The 19,325-nt window shown below is 33.9% G+C and overlaps 1 protein-coding gene across 2 annotated transcripts in view; it reads left to right on the top strand.

The window, feature by feature from the left end:
- VPS50 (VPS50 subunit of EARP/GARPII complex) overlaps positions 1-19,325 on the top strand; it is a 138,063-nt gene that overhangs the window by 74,614 nt on the left and 44,124 nt on the right. For both annotated transcript variants that reach the window (XM_004431349.3, XM_087421085.1), the window contains exons 15-18: positions 2,030-2,124; positions 2,453-2,551; positions 14,936-15,026; positions 17,546-17,722. In XM_004431349.3, the coding sequence (XP_004431406.1) occupies positions 2,030-2,124; positions 2,453-2,551; positions 14,936-15,026; positions 17,546-17,722 (462 nt within the window). The remainder of the gene's footprint in view (positions 1-2,029; positions 2,125-2,452; positions 2,552-14,935; positions 15,027-17,545; positions 17,723-19,325) is intronic.

Genomic DNA, 19,325 nt, shown 5'->3' on the forward strand with positions numbered 1-19,325 from the left:
CTATTTGGTATATGGGAGGCCAGCACAGCATGGCTTGATGAGTGGTGTGCAGGTCTGTGCTGGGATCCAAACCCATGAGCCCCAGGCTGCTGAAGCAGAGCGTGTGAACTCAACTGCTATGCCACCAGGCTGACCCTTCCTGATAAATCTTTGAGCATCCCATTATTTTAAATGTTTTTGTGTCATATTTTAGTTATATTTCCTATAAATGTAAGAAAAAATTTTTTTTTCGAGGGAGACTTTATCTTTTAATAAGGCAATTGAATCTGTTCATATTTTTATTAGTGTTTTAATTCATACTTCTTTAATTGTTAGAGAAGTAGAATATTTAAAAATCTATTAATTATTGATTTGTGAATTAATTGCTCATGTTTTATGCTCAGAGGTTCTAAATGATTTATATGATAATGAGCAATCCTTTGCATATTGTTTGTCTATTTTCACTTATTTTGTATTTTCTATATGCCGATGGTTAACATTTTTATGAGGTCAAACTATTGACTTTTGTGACTTATGTTCCACTTATTCTTAAAATGTTCTTTCCTATGTAAAGCTCAGATCAATATTCATGTAGTAATTGTAAATATTTATCTAACTCTATATTAATTGCTATGTCCCTAATACCTAGTGTACTGCCTCGAACACTTAATAGGTACTCAGAAAATATTTTTGCCTTATTGAATTGGTTTTTAATCGCTTGAAAACATACAAAAACAGGTTGATTTAACTTGTTTTGTATTTCTTTTGATATATGATGTAAAGAGAGGATTTTTTCCCCCCAAATCTAGTCATTTTTCCCTTCACTACTTTCCGGATAAATTTTTTTCTTCCCTCTTTATGTGTGACGCCTCCTTGTAGCAAGATACGGTGAAAAGAGGAGACTTTGAAGGCAGATAGACCTGGATTCAAGTCTTAGCTTTGTCATTCACTGGGCATGTGAACTTATGCAATTACTTGATCTCTTTTCAGTTTTTCTTCTGTTAGGGGGATAATAAATGCCTGTTCAACAGAGTTATTTTAGGATTAAAGATAATATGTAAAGTTCTTAACATAATGCTTGACAAAAAGTAAATAATCAGAAAACAGTAATTTTTACTGCTGTTTATTAAGCTCTCGTATGTATGTTAGCACTATTTTTGTGTTACTTATCCTTTCTCATTGATTGTATATTGTTAGCATTTTTTTAATAGTTTTTAATATGTGTAATACAGGTAGGAGAAGTCCTCCAACATGACTCATAACTTTTATTCCATCTTTTCAAAGCTTTATTTTTTAAAAAGAGGTTCATTACTTATTTATTATTTCTGGTGAATTTTAGAATAATTGTTCAGAAGAAAAGTTTTTTTTTTGTGATTTTGGTTAGAATTTTATTGAACCTCTACATTAATTTGGAAAAATTGATATCTTTATACTATTTACTCACCCTTCTAGTACCTTGACTCAATGTATTGAAATTCATTTTGTATCCCATTAGAGTCGTTTGTATTTTCTCATAGGTCTGATATTTCTTATTAAAATTATTCCTAAGTATATTGTATTTTTAACATTTATTTTAAATGGAATCTCTCCATTTTAAGGTGCTACAGCAGGTATACATGAAAACTATTAATTTTTATATATTATACATAATCACTTCACATAGTTACCTTGTTAATTCTAATTATTTTTGAATTATTTTGGAGTTTCTAGCCTACCAAGCCAAGCATAAATAATGATGATTTTTATCTTCATATCCAGTATGAGGATACAATTCTTATCTTGCACTTATCTTGTGTGTGTGTGTGTGTGTGTGTGTGTATTAATAGTGATGATATGTCCATTACTATTTTTGTATCTGATGTTCATGGAATTTTCTCTATGATGTCACCCTAAGGATGTTGGCTATTGGCCTACATAGATATTCTTTATCAAGTTAAGAAGGTATATATTCCTGTCTCATTTTAATGTGTAACTATAGAATAAATAGGTCTGAGAACTTATTTTCTATATTTTGTGTTCACTTAAAATATTTTTTGTTGTTGTTTTACAGGATGTTCAGCTAAAAGTAAAAACCTACTTGCTTGGAACTGATTTGTCTATATTCAAATATGATGATTTCATCTTTGTTTTGGATATAATCAGCAGGTAGTGTTTGAGAGCTTGTCTTATTCTTTACTTTGATTCATTCAACCATTATAATGAAAGAAATCATGAATCAGTGAGTTACCATGTATAACTTCTTCATGGATGTGAAGATAATTGAACATTCATAATCTAATTTCTGATGGGTTTGTATGTTAGTGTGTTTAAATATTTCTGCCCTTCATATGTTTGTAAACCATAATGGATTTTTGATCTTTAGAATCTTCAAACATCCAAATTTTTGTTTTATCTTTGAAGAGGTGACTTGGACTTCTCTTTTTCTATAATAAAGATATTGCTGAAATTTATATAAATCTTTTTATCCAATTAGGTTGATGCAAGTTGGAGAAGAATTTTGTGGTAGCAAATCTGAAGTTTTGCAAGAGTCTATTAGAAAGCAAAGTGTCAATTATTTTAAAAACTACCATAGGTAAGAACTCTAATAAAATAATAGACTTATTTCTAATGCTTAACCTTATAGTATTAATTGATTTAAAATAATTATTTTTGAATTTGAAAGAATATCTTTATAGCTCTTTTTAGGATGGTGAAGGATTTTTTACCAAAAATATCATCAAATATTCTCATTAAGTATTTATTGTAAATTTTAATATATTCTGTGTCTTAAGGGGCTCAAAATATTAAATTAAATATTGAACTGATTTCTTTATGAGTGAAAGATGATTATTATATCAGGGTTCACCAAAAGAATTGGGCCACTATTCAATGCCTGCATATATGGTATGAGCTAGTAAGGAAGTTAAGTCAGTAGAGGCAGCACTCAGTGAAGGGTGCTTGAAAGCATCTGCCTTTTAGGAATTAAAAGTCTTCTAGAGAAGAGGGCATGGTATTTGGCATCTAGCTATAAAGCCAAGATTAGATACTACATTGCTTTGCAAAATAATCACTACTAACTTTAGAAAGGGTGACTAGTAATGGTTTTGGCAATGGAAGAAGGTGGAAGAGATGTTCATATAGCAATGTGATTATATGCTTTAAGCAGCATTAAGTTGAGGGAACTAACATTTACTAGACTTTTCTTGATATAAGCTGGACCCTGTGCTATATCCCTTATATACGTTTGATCATTTGAAATGAGTTATATATTACTTTTTAGTCTGAATTTTACTTTTAAAAATTAAGTTTGGATTTTGTTGTTCTTATTTGATGCCAGGGAGAGTCAGGATTTGAAATTCTGCTTTCTCTCCCTGTTTGGAGTCAACACCTGGTCACAGTGATATGTGCTGTGTCACAAGAGAGATTACTGGACATCAAACCATTGATTAATGAGTTATTAAATATATTTAAGCACAAGTTTTCTGTCTTAATTGTAAACTATTAAATATTTGTTTTGAAAGATTTAAATTGATCCTGTACCCAAGCAGAGCCTTTGAGTTTTATAATTGAATGAAGAGAATGTTTAAAAAATTTTTTTAAAAAGTTTTAATTGCTTAAACCTTAGGAAAATGTCACATGAAACCCTAACACTGTCTTTATTTATGACTTCCTTTTCTATTGAAACTTAAGTCCTGCTAAGACAGAAGGCCTGGCCTATACACATTGCTTACAAAGTGAGAGGGGCCTTTTAATCACAGATGGGAAAGGATAAGGAACTATGAAAAGGAGCCAGAAGCCTCCCTTACACTGTCAGAAAGGCGTGCCAGAGGCCCATTTTCCAAAGATTGTTTATATCCAACAAGATGAATGGGAGACCTCTTGGTGTTCTAGTGATTTGCAAGATGTGTGCAATGCAAAAACGCTGATTTATTTAATGGTCTCCATTCTGCATTCTCCTTTACTTATTGTTAACATGTGTCTGTCGTCTGTGGCAGTCAGGCATGGGCATTTCTAAACTTTGACCATGATGGCGATTCCTCACAAAAGGACACCGTGGTGAAATTAGAGAATGTAGAAATGAATTATTAAATGTTTCCAGAACAGTCAACATTTTAATGGACTTCTCTTACAAACATTTATGGAATATGTTTCCCATTGAAGAGGCTGTGTTGTATTGTTAGAAGGAGAGCTGGACTGGGAGATAGTAGACTTGGGTCTTTGTCCCATTTTTTGCTGCTTGCCAGCTCTCTGACATTGAACAAATCATTTAACCCCTCTGGGCTATGGTTCTATCAACTGTAAAATAAGGTGGCTAGACTAAAAGGTCTCTCTAAGTGTTGCCTGCAGATCTTGCCCTTTTTTCTTGCTGTATTGTATATTGTAAAAATTGGAATAGGTTAAAAAGTAAAGATTTAAATTTTTTTAGTATTCTTCTCTTTCTCCAGTGTTTAAACCAGTCTGGCTAATATACTTTAACTCACCAACAGCTGCCATTTGGAAAATTATAATGAAAGTCACTTGGTAAAGTTGGTGCCAACCATCAACATGTTCTGAAGTACATCTGTTTCTTTGTAAAGCAAGATAAACTTGACAAGCGGTTTAGAAATGATGCCAATGTACATGTATTGAACTGACAAAAGTCATTACATTGGCCAGTGATAAATCTAAATCTGCTAAATTACAATTTAATATCTCACGAAATCCTACCATGTAAATACGAAAAACAGTATGAAACATAGTGAAATATAGAGCGTGTGTTTTAATTTTGTTAATAAAAGTGTTTAAATATGCCTACAGTTTGTTTCATGGTTGTCTGCTGTCAAATAGAGCTCTTGACAGTCAAGAAATTCTTGACCCAAGTTATTCTGACTTGGAGTCTATTTAGGCTATTGGCTTGAAGATACAGGCATAATAAAAAGGTGAAAATAGAAGCATTTTACTCTTTAGTGGAACATCTGTTTATAAACTGTACTCATGTTGCTTGTGGTAGCTGTATTAAAGTATGTATGCCATTGTCTTTTTCCAGGGAAAAATTGTATGAGCATGTGAGGTAACACAGTCTCTATCAATATGAATTCTTGTCTTTCAATTATATAAGTTTTATTCCCCTAAATTTCTTTATGTTCAAGTTCTAAGTTTGTATACACCCAAAGCTATTGTTCTTCTGCCAGATGTTGCAGAATTCCCAAAAGCACAAATAATCTAAACAGTAATGACATAGAAATTATGTAGCAATGTATAATTGCCAAAACAGTCTATTTAACAAGCACATTTTATTTTTAATTACAGTCATGCACCGCATAATGATGTTTTGACCAACAACAGACTGCATAAACAACGGTGGTCCCATAAGATTAGTACTATATAGCCTAGATATGTAGTAGGCTGTACCATCTAGGTTTGTGTAATTACACTCTATGATGTTTGCATAATGACGAAATTGCCTAACAACTCGTTTCTCAGAACGTTATCCCTATCGTTAAGTGACGCATGACTCTACGTTAATAATCAGAGCTTATAAAATGTTGTCAGGGATCCTAAAGGTGGATTGACTGATGTTAGAAGAGGGGAGGGGTCACCTGTCCTTTTAGGGAGAAAAACTTTCCCCTTGCTTGAGTCATAAAGGTTTGTTCTTTAAGTATCTTTAAAATGTGTGTTTCTAGGATCAAGTTTATCATCCATATACTTATCTTTGTTTTCTGTGTAGACCAAATGATTTAATCATCTCTTCTTTTTTGAATATTGAGTCTGATATCCTCTAGAATTGACTTACTTATTCCACAATATTCCACAACCTCTCTCCTCACCCCAGTATAATCTCTGTCAAATAAGCTGTTTTGGTTGAGGCTTCAGAGTGAGTAGTAAATAAGTTATTAATAGTTTTAGTTGTTTTATAGTAGATTTCAGAAAGAGATGTTTTTTTTGTGTGTGTCTGGGAGATTGGCCCTGAGCTAACATCTGCGCCAGTCTTCCTCTGTTTTATCTGTGGGATGCCGCCACAGCATGGCTTGATGAGCAGCGTGTAGGTCCGCACCTGGGATGCAAACCAGTGAACCCTAGGCCACTGAAGCGGAGCGTGCAAACTTAACCACTATGCCACTGGGCTGGCCCCAGAAAGAGATTTTTTTTTAAGGAAAAAAGCTAACACACATAATAGCTTTAGTTTACAAGTGTCGAAGCTTATGTTTTAACTACTATTGTTGTGTAACAAACTATCGTGAAACTTATGAGGTTAACCACCATTTTATCATTTTCACGTATTCTGTGAGTCAGGAATTTAGGCAGGGATCAACTGAGTGATTTGTCTGCTCCTCATAGCATTGTCTGAGGTTACTAAGCAGTACTCAGCTGGTGGAGAGGTTAGTCTAGAGCGTCCAAGTTGCCTTTACTTGCACCTTAGTGGAAGTGGCTAGGAGAATGTACACAGCTGGGTTCGTTAGCCAGAGTGCCTGCATGTGGCCTCTCCAGTATGGAGAGGCTGTTAGGGTAGTTGGACTTTTCTTATATGGCAGCTGGCTTCCCATAGAACTAGCTTTCCAAGAGAACCAGGCAGAGGCTGCATGGCTTATCTGATATAGGCTCAGAAGTCATACAATCCTTCCACTACATTCCGTTGAATACAAGCATGTCATAAGGCTGGCCTAGATTCAAGAGGAGGGAAATGAGACTTTATCTTTTGATGGAGTGGTAAGGTTATGTTGTAGAGGAGCATGTGTCTGGGATAGGAGATATTGCTGTAGCCCGTTTTGCTATATTCTTTGAGGAAATAGGGAGAAATGTTTTTAGGAAACAATTTTTTTTGGACTTGGCGATAATGGTACCAATAAATTTATTTAATTTATTTTTAATATGTAAAGTATTTTACTGAAAATTAGGTTATATATAAAAATGAAAATACTTTTTATCTCTAAACTATAAGGGGGCTTAAATTTTGGAGTTAAAATGAGAACAAAAGAAACAATGTCTTCATTGTGTATATTTTAGACTATAATCTCTACCATATGTATATGGTATATGGTATATATATACATACATACATACACACATGCACACTAATAGTGGGTAGACCAATATTAAACTCCTCTTAGTTTGTACTGTTATTAATTTACAGTTTTCTTCCTGCTGGTAAACAGTTTGGGGCAGCGTGGTGTTATCAGTGGCCTTGAGTTCCTACCACTGTTGTGCTGCTCACTAGCTTCACTACCTGTGTGATTTTAACCAAATTTTTTACTTCTCTGAGCATCAAATTCCTCTTTTAAAAATGTGAAAGGCTTATACTGCATACTCTACCATCTTTAAACTCTGTGACTTTATAGTTTGTTTTTAGAACCTATCTTTTATTGCTTCAAGTCTTTTATGAGGTTCAGTAAAAGATCTGGCTTTCACTCAGTTCTTATTCACTGATATTTTTCCTTTAACTTGTAGGTCAACATATTTGAGATACCTTACAGATCGGTTATTATCTTCACTGTATTTGGCCTTTGACATCTCTTTAATTTTATTTTAATTGTATCTATTCTTTTGTACCAAAGAAGGTTCTTTGTATCTTGTTTCTTAAAGACATAGGTGGTACCCAGAGTGCTTAAAGAGTAATAATCGGGATTGCTTTCCACATAATTTATGATTGGGTCAATTATGTTATTCAGCATCTGATTACAGTTTGTACTTTACATACTCATTGCTTTTTCATCATAACTGCTATCCTTTTTGTATACTAGTATAGTAAAACAGAAGAAAGGAAGTAGAATGCAAATCTTTCAATTTGTGTAAAATGTTCTTGGGGAAAGATATGCAAAGGAAATTTTCTGTGGCTCTAAATGAATCAATTTGGCTAGTATTGTCATTCACAGCCAAGAAATAAGTAGATTTTTGCCTTTTACTATTCTTTCCAACTATGTTGCAGTGAGAAGAACAAGGTGTGGAAATCAGGTTCTCTGTCTCTGCTGTCTGCTAGTTGTGACCTGTGACCCTTCACAGTGGGTTGACATTTCCTAGGGCCCCCTGTGGCCTTATCTGTAAGATGGGCCTGCCCGTTATTGCAGACAATTTAGGGAGGGAAGTGAGAGGATTATTAATATTTTTTCTTTTGAAAAAAATTTATTGAAGTGACATACATAAAAGTACACATATCTTAGTGTACAACTCCATGAATTTTTACATATATGTACACCACATAAACCACCCGGATTAAGATCTAGAATTTTTCCAAAATCCCAGAAGGATCCCTGTGTCCTTTCTCAGTCATTACCCTCCTCAGATTACCACATTCTGACTTTTATCACCATCGATTAGTCATGCCTGTTTTTGAACATTATGTAAATACTGATTTTTTTATGCTATTCTGAATTGTATTGCTTTTTATTTTAAATTTCCAGTGGTTGCGCACGTGCGCGCACACACACATGCACATATATGAATTGATTTACTATATTGACCTTAGATTCCTGTGATCTTGTGGTTAAATTAGCATTTTATTAAATCTAGTAGTTTGGAGATTCTTTTGAATTTTCTATATATATAATTATGTCATTTGTGAATAATGATGGTTTTATGTATTCCTTTCTAATTTTTGTGCTGGTTGTGACCTCTGGTAAAATGTTGAATAGCAGTGGTGATTGTAGAATGCTTTGTCATTAAGTGTGATATATGTGGTAGGTTGTTTTAGATACTGTATATCAGGTTAAAGAAATTTGTAAGAGACAAGCTAGAGTTTAAGGCAAGAAGTATTACTAAAAATAAAGAAGATACTTCATAATGATAAGAGATTATTCATTAGGAAGACTAACAGTCCTAAATTTGTGTACCTCTACTAACATAACTTCAAAATATGTAAAGCAAAAATATTCAGACTAAAAGGAGAAATAGATGATTTCATAATTATAGTCGGAAAGTTTTGTATACCACTTTTAGTAATCGATAATGTAAGCTGACAAAAAAATCAGTAAGGATATATATTTGACCATTATATTTAATAAAATTTGCCTCACTGAGATATATGTATATATGTGTGTGTGTGTGTATGACTCAACACTTGACAACTGCAGAATACATAATTTTTTTAAGAGCACTTGGAAGTTTATCAAAGTTGATCATCTGCTGGGCCATTAAAACAAGTTCTTAAAAAATGTCAAAGGATTGAAATCATAGAGAGTATATTCTGTGACCACAGTGGAATTAAATTAGAAATAAATAATGGAGAGATAACTAGAAAAGTCTACCAGTTTTTGGAAATTAGACAATGTACTTCCAGTGGTCAAAGAAGAAATCATATTGGAAATAAAATATTTTTAAATAAAAAATAATAAAACTATAGCATCAAAATTGTGGGGTACAGCTAAAGCAGAGGGGAGAATTTCTAGCTTTAAATGCATCTTTTGGAAAAGAAGAGTTTGAAAATCAGTGCACTAAACTGGAAAGTTACAAAAATGACAGCAAATTAAACCAAAAGAAATGGAGGGAAGAAAATTATAAGAGCAGAAATCAATGAAATAGCAAATGTACAGTAGAGAGAAATCTACAAAACTAATAGCAAGATTGAGCAAGAAAAAGAAAGAAAACACAAACTATCAATATCAGCAGTTAAAAAGAAGGTATCTGTAGGTCCTACAGATACTAAAAATATAGTAAAATGGTAGAACAACTTTATGCTAATAAAATTGACAATTTAGATAAAATGAACAAATTTCTTGTAAAACCGAACTTAATAAGCTGACAAAATATAGAAAATCTGAATAGTTCTGTGTCTTTTAAAGAAATTGAATCTGTACTTCAAAATATTTCCATAAAGAGAATCTCCAGGCTTGCTCTCCTCACTAGTAAATTCTACTGAACATTTAAGGAGAAAATAGCAACACCAGCTCTTTCAGAGAATAGAGAAAGAGGGAATGCTTCATAACTTATTTTATGAGGCCAGCGTAGTACTGATACCAAAACATAACAAGGACGTTACAAAAAAGAAAAATTATAGGCTAGTGTCTCATAAGAACATAGATGCAAAAATCCTAAATGAGTATTGGCAAAATCCATCCAGTGATGTCTAAAAAAGGATAATACATACATCATGAACAGGTATGGTTTATTGCAAGAGAACAAGGTTGGCTAAACAGTTCAAATTAGTAAATTTAATTTACCAATTAAGAGAATGTATGAAAAATACCATAATGATCATCTTAATAGGTGAAGAAGAAATTTTGATTAAAAAATTCCAGCCTAGGGGCTGGCCCCGTGGTGTAGTGGTTAAATGTGCGTGCTCTGCTGCTGGCGGCATGGGTTCGGATCCCGGGCCCGCACCCCTCTTGTCAGGCCATGCTGTGGCGGTGTCCCACATAAAGTAGAGAAGGATGGGCACGGATGTTGACTCAGGGCCAGTCTTCCTAAGCAAAAAGAGGAGGATTGGCAGTCGATGTTAGCTCAGGGCTGATCTTCCTCACAAAAAAAAAAAAAAAAAAATTCCAGCCTAGTTCGTGATTATAAGAAATCACGTTTGTGTGTAATTTTTACTGTCAGTCTAATTATGGCCTTATATTTAAATGCATCTTTTGTAAACAGCATATAGTTTGGTCTTGTTTTGTTTTGTTATTGTTTTTAAATCCAGTCTGATGATTTTCATATTTTGATTGAACTGTTTTTTCCGTTTCCATTTAATGTTTTTATTGGCATAGTGGGGTTTAAACTTACCATATTGCTGTTTGGTTTCTATAAGTTTTATCTATTCTCTTCTCATTTATTTTTTCTCTTCCTTTCTTTTGGAGTGATCATGTATATTTTTAATTTTTATACCATTATTTTTCTCAGTTAGCTTTTAAAAAATATATTCTTCTAGTGGTTACCATCAACATTTCAATATGCATTCCTGTTCTGTTATAGTCGATCTTAGCTATTATAGTCGATTTTATGTTAGTATACTTTCAGAATAATGCAAGAACCAACTTTGCAAAACAGTTCCAAATAATGCAAAAACCGATAATGCATTTACCTTCTCTCACCCTTTTAGTGTTTTTGTCACATACTTTTACTTTCTATATTATTTTCTGTATACTTTTTATGCATAGAGTTGACTAAGCTTCTTCCATCTGTGAGTTGGTGCCTTTTACCATTGTAATAATTTTATATTATTTTGTAATAAATTGCCGTGAATTTAGCAGCTTAAAGCAACACCCATTTATTATCTCACAGTTCTGTAGGTTAGAAGTCTGGATCAGCTTGTCTAGGTTCTCAGCTTAGGGTCTCACAGGGCCAAAATCAAGGTGTCGGTTGGTCTGGGCTCTTTTTTTTTTTTTTTTTAAAGAGATGAGTTCTTATTTATTTATTTATTTTCCCCCAAAGCCCCAGTAGATAGTTGTATGTCATAGCTGCACATCCTTCTAGTTGCTGTACGTAGGACGAGGCCTCAGCATGGCCGGAGAAGCAGTGTGTCGGTGCACGCCCGGGATCCAAACCCCGGGCCGGGCCGCCAGCAGCGGAGCGCGCACACTTAACCGCTAAGCCACGGGGCCGGCCCCTGGGCTCTTATCTAAAGGCTTTGAGGAAGAATCCGCATCTGAGCACGTTTAGGATGCTGGCAGACTTCAGTTTCTTATGGTTTTAGAACTGAGGCCCCTATTTTTTTGCTGACTGTCAGCTAGGGAACATTGTAGCTTCTAGAAGCTGCTCTCCATTCCTTGCGCATGACCTCTTCCATCTTAAAAGCCAGCAATGGCATGTCAAGTTTTTCTCATGCTTGCTTTCTCTCTGACTTCCCCTTCTGCCATCAGAAAGAGAAGAAACTCTGCTGTAAAAGGGCTTCCTCAATTAGATTAGTTCCACCTAAATAATCCCCTTTGGATTAACTCACAGTCAGCTGATTAGTAATCTTAATTACATCTGCAAAATCCCTTTTTTGCTATATATGGTAACATAATCATGGGTGTAAGACATTATCATATTCAGTCTTGGATATTAGGGCAGACAGTCTTGGGGGTGGTATTTTAGAATCCTGCCACCTCAATAATTTTTTAGATAATAGCTTTATTGAGATATAATTCACGTACCAAAAATTCACCCCTTTAAAGTTTATAATTTAGCAATGAAACACCTAATATTTCAGAATAATTTTACCACTTCAAAAAGAAACCCCGTACCAATTATAGTTACTCATTCCCTCCTACAGCCACTGACAATCACTAATTTAGTTTTTGTCTCTATGTATTTGCCTATTCTGGAAGAATCATACACCATTATGTGGCCTTTTGCATTTGGCTTTCACTTAGCGTGTTTTTAAAAATTCATCCATGTTGTAATATGTAACAAAACTTCATTCTTTTTTATGGCTGAATAATATTCCATTGTATAGGTATATCACATTTGTTTATCCATTCCTCAGTTAATGAACATTTGGGTTGTTTTTGCTTTTTGGCTATTATGAATAATGCTGGTATGAACATTCATGTATAAGTTTTTGCATAGACATATGTTTTCAGTTCTTTGAGTATGTACCTAGGAGTGTATGGTACGCTGAAAAGTGACCTCCTCCCCAAAGTAAAAAATATCAGGTCCTAATAAATGGAAACTGTAAATGTTAATTTATTTGGAAAAAGTATCTTTGTAGATATGAATAAGTTAATGATCTTGCGTTGAGATTATCCTGCATTATCTGGGTAGGACCTAAATGCCATCACAGTTAAGAGGGAGACAGAGGGGGATTCAACACAGACACAGGAGAAAAGACACACATACACATAGAGGAGAAAGTAATGTGAAGATGGAGACAGAGATTAGAGTGCTGTGGCCACAAGCCAAGGAATGGTGGCAACCACCATAAGCTGGAGGAGGCAAGGAACAGATTCTCAGATGATGTTCAGAGCTTCTGGAGAGAGTGTAGCCCTGCTAACATCTTGATTTCAACCTGGTGATACTGATTTCAGGCTTCTGGTCTCCAGAACTGTGGGAGAATGAATTTCTGTTGTTTAAGTCATCCAGTTTGTGGTAATTTGTTACAGCAGCCATGGGAAACCAATACAGAGTGGAATTGCTAGATCATATGGTAACTCTATGTTTGACATTTTGAGGAACTGCCAAACAGTTTTCCAGAGTGGCTACACCGTTTTACATTCCCACCTGGACTGTATAAGGGTTCTAATTTCTCCGAATCCTTGTGAACACTTGTTATTGTCTGTCTCTCTGATTATAGGTATTCTAGTGGTTGTGAAGTGGTATCTCATTATGGTTTGGATTTACATTTCCCTTATGACTGATGATGTTCAGCATCTTTTTATGTGCTTATTGGTCATTTGTATATCTTCTGTGCCCAAAATGTTTATTCAAAGCCTTTGCCCATTTTTTTTTTTTTTTTTTGGAGTGAGGAAGAGCAGCCCTGAGCTAACATCCTATGCCAATCCTCTTTTTTTTTTTTTTTTGCTGAGGAAGATTGGCCCTAAGCTAACATCCATGCCCATCTTCCTGCACTTTATGTGGGATGCCACCACAGCATGGCTCGACAAGTGGTGCCTCGGTGCGTGCCTGGGGAACCTGCGAACCCTGGGCCGCCGAAGCGGAGCACGTGCACTTAACCACTTGCGCCACTGGGCCAGCCCCAGCCTTTGCCCATTTTTTAATTGGGTTATTTGTCTTTTTGTTGTTGAATTGTAAACTTTTATAGTTTTAGTTCTTATTTTAGGTCTGTGATCCATTTTACTTAATTTTTATATGTGGTGTGAGGTATGGGTGCAATCACTTTTGGGAAATTCTCAACCATTACCTCTGCAAATATTGCTTCTGCCCATTCTCTCTATCCTCTCCATCCAGTTGATGCATACTAGATGTTCTGACTGTGTCTCACATATCTCTTATGATCTTTTCTGTTTCTTGCATTTTTTTTCAATTTTTGCTTCAGTTTGGATATTTTCTATTGATCTGTCTTTGAGTTCACTAATCCTGTCTTCTACTGTTGTACTTATCCAATCAATTTTAATTTGAGGTATTGTAATTTTCAGTTACAGAATGTCTATTTGATTCTTTTTTTGTTTGTTTTTACTATTGCAGTTCTTTGAAATTCTGCTTTCTATCCATTTTGTACATCTTTTCCTCTATTTTATTTAACTTATTTATAATAGTTATCTTAAAGTCGTTGTCTGTTAACTCTAATATTTGGAGCAGTTTCTGCTTTTCGCAGATTTACTGATTTATTGCCTCTTCATTTTAGAACATATGGATTTTTAAAAAAAAATCTCGATTTTGTTTTTAGCATGGTAGAAACAGCCATGAGGCTTGTTGCAGGAAGGGGAAGAGTAGGGCAGGCACTGGCCCTTTGTTTCCTGGGTCACCTGGAAGGAAGCATTTGTTTTTCTGGAACTGCCTATATAATGTACCGATTACTCAGGGTAGATGGTAAGAACAGTAGCATTAAAGAAAGAAGAGATCAATATGACATCTAAGTGATTAGTGCAGTGTCGGGTACATAAGTGTCATACTTGCTAATTTATTTGTAAATGCATGTGGAGATAGACACTGAGCCAAATATATTTGGAGAGTAATAATCATCTTGATATTGTGGCTTAGTAAGCATGATTAGGGTCTATGCTGTTTTGCATAAAGCATTTATTAGTATTTATGATCTTCATAAACCCTTAAAATTATTTCTCTGTTTTTTGGCATTGCTATATGATTAGCTAAGGATATTTTAAGTACATGAGTTGGTGAGTAGCTTTTAGTTTATTCCCTTAATAAAAATGTCATTTCCTATGCATTCATTATTTTTTGCAATGTAGTAAGAATATTCTGAGTTTAGTAAATATTTGAGAGAATTTTTTCTCTTAGGATAAGATATTAACAAGCAAAAGTAAATGTTTGTGTTTACTGTGTTGGTCTGAATAGGTTCTCAAAGTTGATTATGATGATGATGATAATCCTGTAATTGTTTGTATTGTATTTTATTTTCTTAATTCTTGTGTTCAGTGTATTTTTCTTCTTACTTTTGGAGTGTTCATTTTCTTTCTTTAAGAACACGACTTGATGAACTGAGAATGTTTCTAGAGAATGAGACCTGGGAACTTTGTCCTGTTAAGTCAAATTTCAGCATCTTGCAACTTCATGTAAGTGTTTCTTAAGAACAAATAAATCTGTCTTTTGTTTAGTCATCTTAAAAAAAAACAGATAAATGAAAACATTTAAAAAATAATTAAATTAAGGAATAGTGCCTTTCCTTCCTTCCTTAAGAATGATTAATAATAGCAAGCCTCTTTTACAAGAGTGATCCTTTTATGGATGTCAAAATCTCTCTCTTTTTTATGTATTCAATTTATACATATCAGGAAATCTCTTTTGCCTAGAAAGAGTCACAATTAAAATAATTTTTTTCTTTTGATTTCAGAAGCACTTTATTTAAATTTTGCAGAAAATTAATCAGTTATATTTTGATGGTCTTGAATGAAAATGCTTGTATTTTCAGAATATTTGTCAGTTCTTGAAGGGACTAATAGGTTCTTAATTTATGCTGCAACTCAAAAATTTGCCTGTAATGAGAAAATATCTCAGAAATAAAAGAGGCACTTACAAAAAATACTCTTAACTAATTTTTATTAATTAATTGATTTCTTGAATCCTTATAGAATATGTAATCTGTGAAAGTATCTTTAATTGATTTGCTTTTTCCTTTGTTTGAAACACATTGAAGGTAAATATTCCTTGTGTGATAGATCGTGTCCTACAAATACCAAATGTCAAAATACAATGTATAAACTTAGATCCCTGTTTAGAAGGTCCAGTGTGTTTAGTTTTTGCCTTTGGAAGGAATGGCTTTCTAGAAGCATTTTTCTTATTCTGGATAGATGTAAGGAATACGTGATTAAAAAGTTTTTTATAGGAATAGTCTTTATGCTCATACTGTGTAATAGCTTACGTCTTATCCAGTTCTTTCATATTGCTTTTCTAATGTGGAAATAGTAAATACACTGAAACACGTTGATTAATAAATGCCTTAAAGACAGCAAAATTAACATTAATTTATCATTATTTTAGAATTCTTAAATTAAGATGATTCCTTAACATTATTTAAAATTCTAACATTGATTTTAGAATCCCTAATTAAATAATTTTATTGAATTTGTATCTAAACATCAAATTGTATGTGTGTGCGCGCGTGTGTGTGTACATATACTTGGTGTAATTATAGCGCAACTTTGTTTTTACAAGTATGCTGGAACATTTCCATCCAAGTGAGCATTATCTCCTTTAAAGTAGTTACCTTGAAGTTTCAGTTATTGAAGATGAGTAAGTTCTAGAGATCTACCATATAAGATTTTGCCTATACTTAACAGTACTGTATCGTGCACTTAAAAAAAATTTTAAAGGATAGACCTCATGTTAAGTGTTCTAACCACAACAACAAAAGTAAGTAGTTACCTTGAAAACTATTCATAATTGAGATAGTGTTCACTTGACACATGTATTCCTGTAGATTTGGTTTTTAAAAAAATTTGTCTCATTTATAGTCACCTCTTGTTTAGTATTATAAAAATAATGGCATGATTTTTAAGCACTATGATGGATCTGATTTAATATTTAGTTGCAATTTAAAAAGAAAATAAACACATCATTTGAAACTTAACAAACCAATGTAATTTTTAAGATTATCATTGAATATGAAAAATTTTAAATTGGGGATTAATATTAAAAAGATTAAAAGATACAAGAAAAATATGTACTACTTTTTTTGTGAAAAATCATCAAATCAAGAGTTTTGTAATTCAAAGGAACTTTAGAGGTTATCCCATCTCTTCCTCTGATTAGCAGCATGATCTTGAACTTGGCACTGAATCCCTCTGGACTGCTTCAGTCTCCTCCTCTGGGAAATGCATGATTTGGACTGGATGCTACAGCTCTTTAGCTTTAGCATTTATGATTCTTTCATTCTAGATTGACTCTCTCACTTTACAGATAAGGAAATTGAGGCACAGAGAAGCCAGGTGACATTCCCTACATTTTATGGGAAGTTAGTGGAATATAGTGGATTACTGGCAAGCTAGGACTAGAAGACGTATCATCTGACCTCAGCATGTGTGTTTGTGTTGTCTGATTCTTCGTATATGGAGAAAAATAAATGAAAGTTTTTAGACATTAATATAACAAAGATATATCCTTCATGCCTTGTTTTTGATGTATTCATATAGACTATCTTAAATGGTGCAAGCATATAAGTATGAAAGGTGTTTGACCTAACAACAATTAGTTTTTATAAATTACTTTATTGATTAAAACCGTATCCTACTAGGACTTGTGTTGCTATGTTAAAATTTTAAGAATTATCATTCAAATTAAAGTTATTTTCAAAAATTTTTTGTGCATTTCCATAAAGTAAGCCAAAAGTAGCTTGATGTAGATAGCACTGTTTTAAGTGATATCAGCAACTGAGTTGTCTTTAGGAAAACCTTTGAACGTGTATTTCCAAGTTTGTGCTTTCAGACAACTTGAAAGATTTTAAAGTAAATAACCTGAAGAATCAGGATTAATTTATTTTTCACTAAGTCTACGTTGACAGTGCTAGGATATGTTTATGCACTTGAATTTTATTGTTGTTGCTAAAAGGCATCTGGCTCCTTTTTTTAATGTCTAGGAATTTAAATTCATGGAACAGTCTCGTTCCCCATCAGTTTCACCTAGTAAGCAGCCAGCCTCAACTTCCTCAAAAACAGTGACCTTGTTTGAGCAGTACTGTAGTGGTGGGAATCCATTTGAAATTCAGGCCAACCACAAAGATGAAGAAACAGAAGATGTCCTGGCTTCTAATGGGGTATGTGGTGTTTTTAAAACATATTGTGGAACATAAGTGAGATTTTCTTAATGAAAAGTGTTCTACCCACTGAGCAAGGTAATTGGCTAGATTTATTTATCTGGTCATCACCTGCCTTCCTACCTATATACTTACATACCTGCAATACTACTTGTGCAGATAATGGCTTTACAGTATGCTTTGTTGACATTGTCCTTTTGAACGATAAATTTTGATTTATGATTACTTTGTGTTCTTATTAGATTACTTTATGTTCTTACCAGATTACTAATTGAGTGGGAGTATAGTTTCTTCACTGCATATTTATATGATTTCTTGGATAGACAGATGGATGAGGGAATAGATCATCTGCCCTTTTCTCTCAACTCAACTCTTGGGCAACTAAGTGAGTCATTTTGTTCCATCTCCCTTTATCGGAGAGAGGGTAATGTCTTGCTTAGTTACCTGGCAGGGATGTTGTTAGGATTTAGAAGTATGATATTTTAATAACACTTTGAGCAGCTCAAAAAACAATATAAACTAGAGGTTGTATGAGTTAATGGAAAGGATTTGAAAGCAGGTGAATGAATATCACCTTTATTATTTATTACCTGTGTGGTCCTTGCCAAATTATTTTAACTTTATGATCCTTGGTTTCCCCATATTTACAATGAGGGAATGCTTACTCCACAGTTACCTATAGGGTGTTTCACAACATTTAACTTGGATGGGTCCTTCTGATCCTCATAATTTCCAGAGGGATGCAGAATCATTTTTATTTTATATTTGATGAAGCTGAAGTTGAAAACTGTTCAGATTTGATAAAAATCTGTTGAATTTGTCTCTGTATTTTAGTTTTGGCATTTTCTTTTTTGTCTAGTGAGGATATAATTTAAAAAATATTGCCATTAAAATATACCATTATCATGTTTTATCATGAAGTAGGAATTATTTTATAGTAAACCATATTTAAAATTATAATTTAGTGATTCTCTGTGACATTTTGCCTCTATAAAGTGGACTAAACTGAAGGGAATTAAAAGTCATTCCATGGCTGGCCCAGTGGCTTAGCGGTTAAGTGTGCGCGCTCTGCTACTGGCCGCCTGGGTTTGGATCTTGGGCGCGCACCAACGCACTGCTTCTCCGGCCATGCTGAGGCTGCATCCCACATACAGCAACTAGAAGGATGTGCACCTATGACATACAACTATCTACTGGGGACTTTGGGGAAGAAAAAAAAAGGAGGAGGATTGGCAATAGATGTTAGCTCAGAGCGGGTCTTCCTCAGCAAAAAGAGGAGAATTAGCGCTGATGTTAGCTCAGGGCTGATCTCCCTCACAAAAAAAAAAAAAATCATTCCAATATTTTAAGTAATATATCCCTCTGTACTGGTGATTCGTTAATTTAAATCTCACGTAGCATTCGATTCTCATTATTTGTGTCGGTTGTATTCTATAAAGTCACCATGAACACTGAGTTGGCAAATAACAGAACCATTGTTCCTAGACAAAATATGGGATTAGGTTCCTGTGAGCCTCTGGTCACAACATTTTCATCAACTGATCAATACATAACCTTGTTTTATGTATTTTTGCTTAAAGACACCTAAATTAATAGAGTATAG

The sequence above is a fragment of the Ceratotherium simum genome, chromosome 1 (genome assembly GCF_057802395.1).
Source record: "Ceratotherium simum simum isolate JZ-2026a chromosome 1, ASM5780239v1, whole genome shotgun sequence".
Lineage (NCBI taxonomy): Eukaryota > Metazoa > Chordata > Mammalia > Perissodactyla > Rhinocerotidae > Ceratotherium > Ceratotherium simum.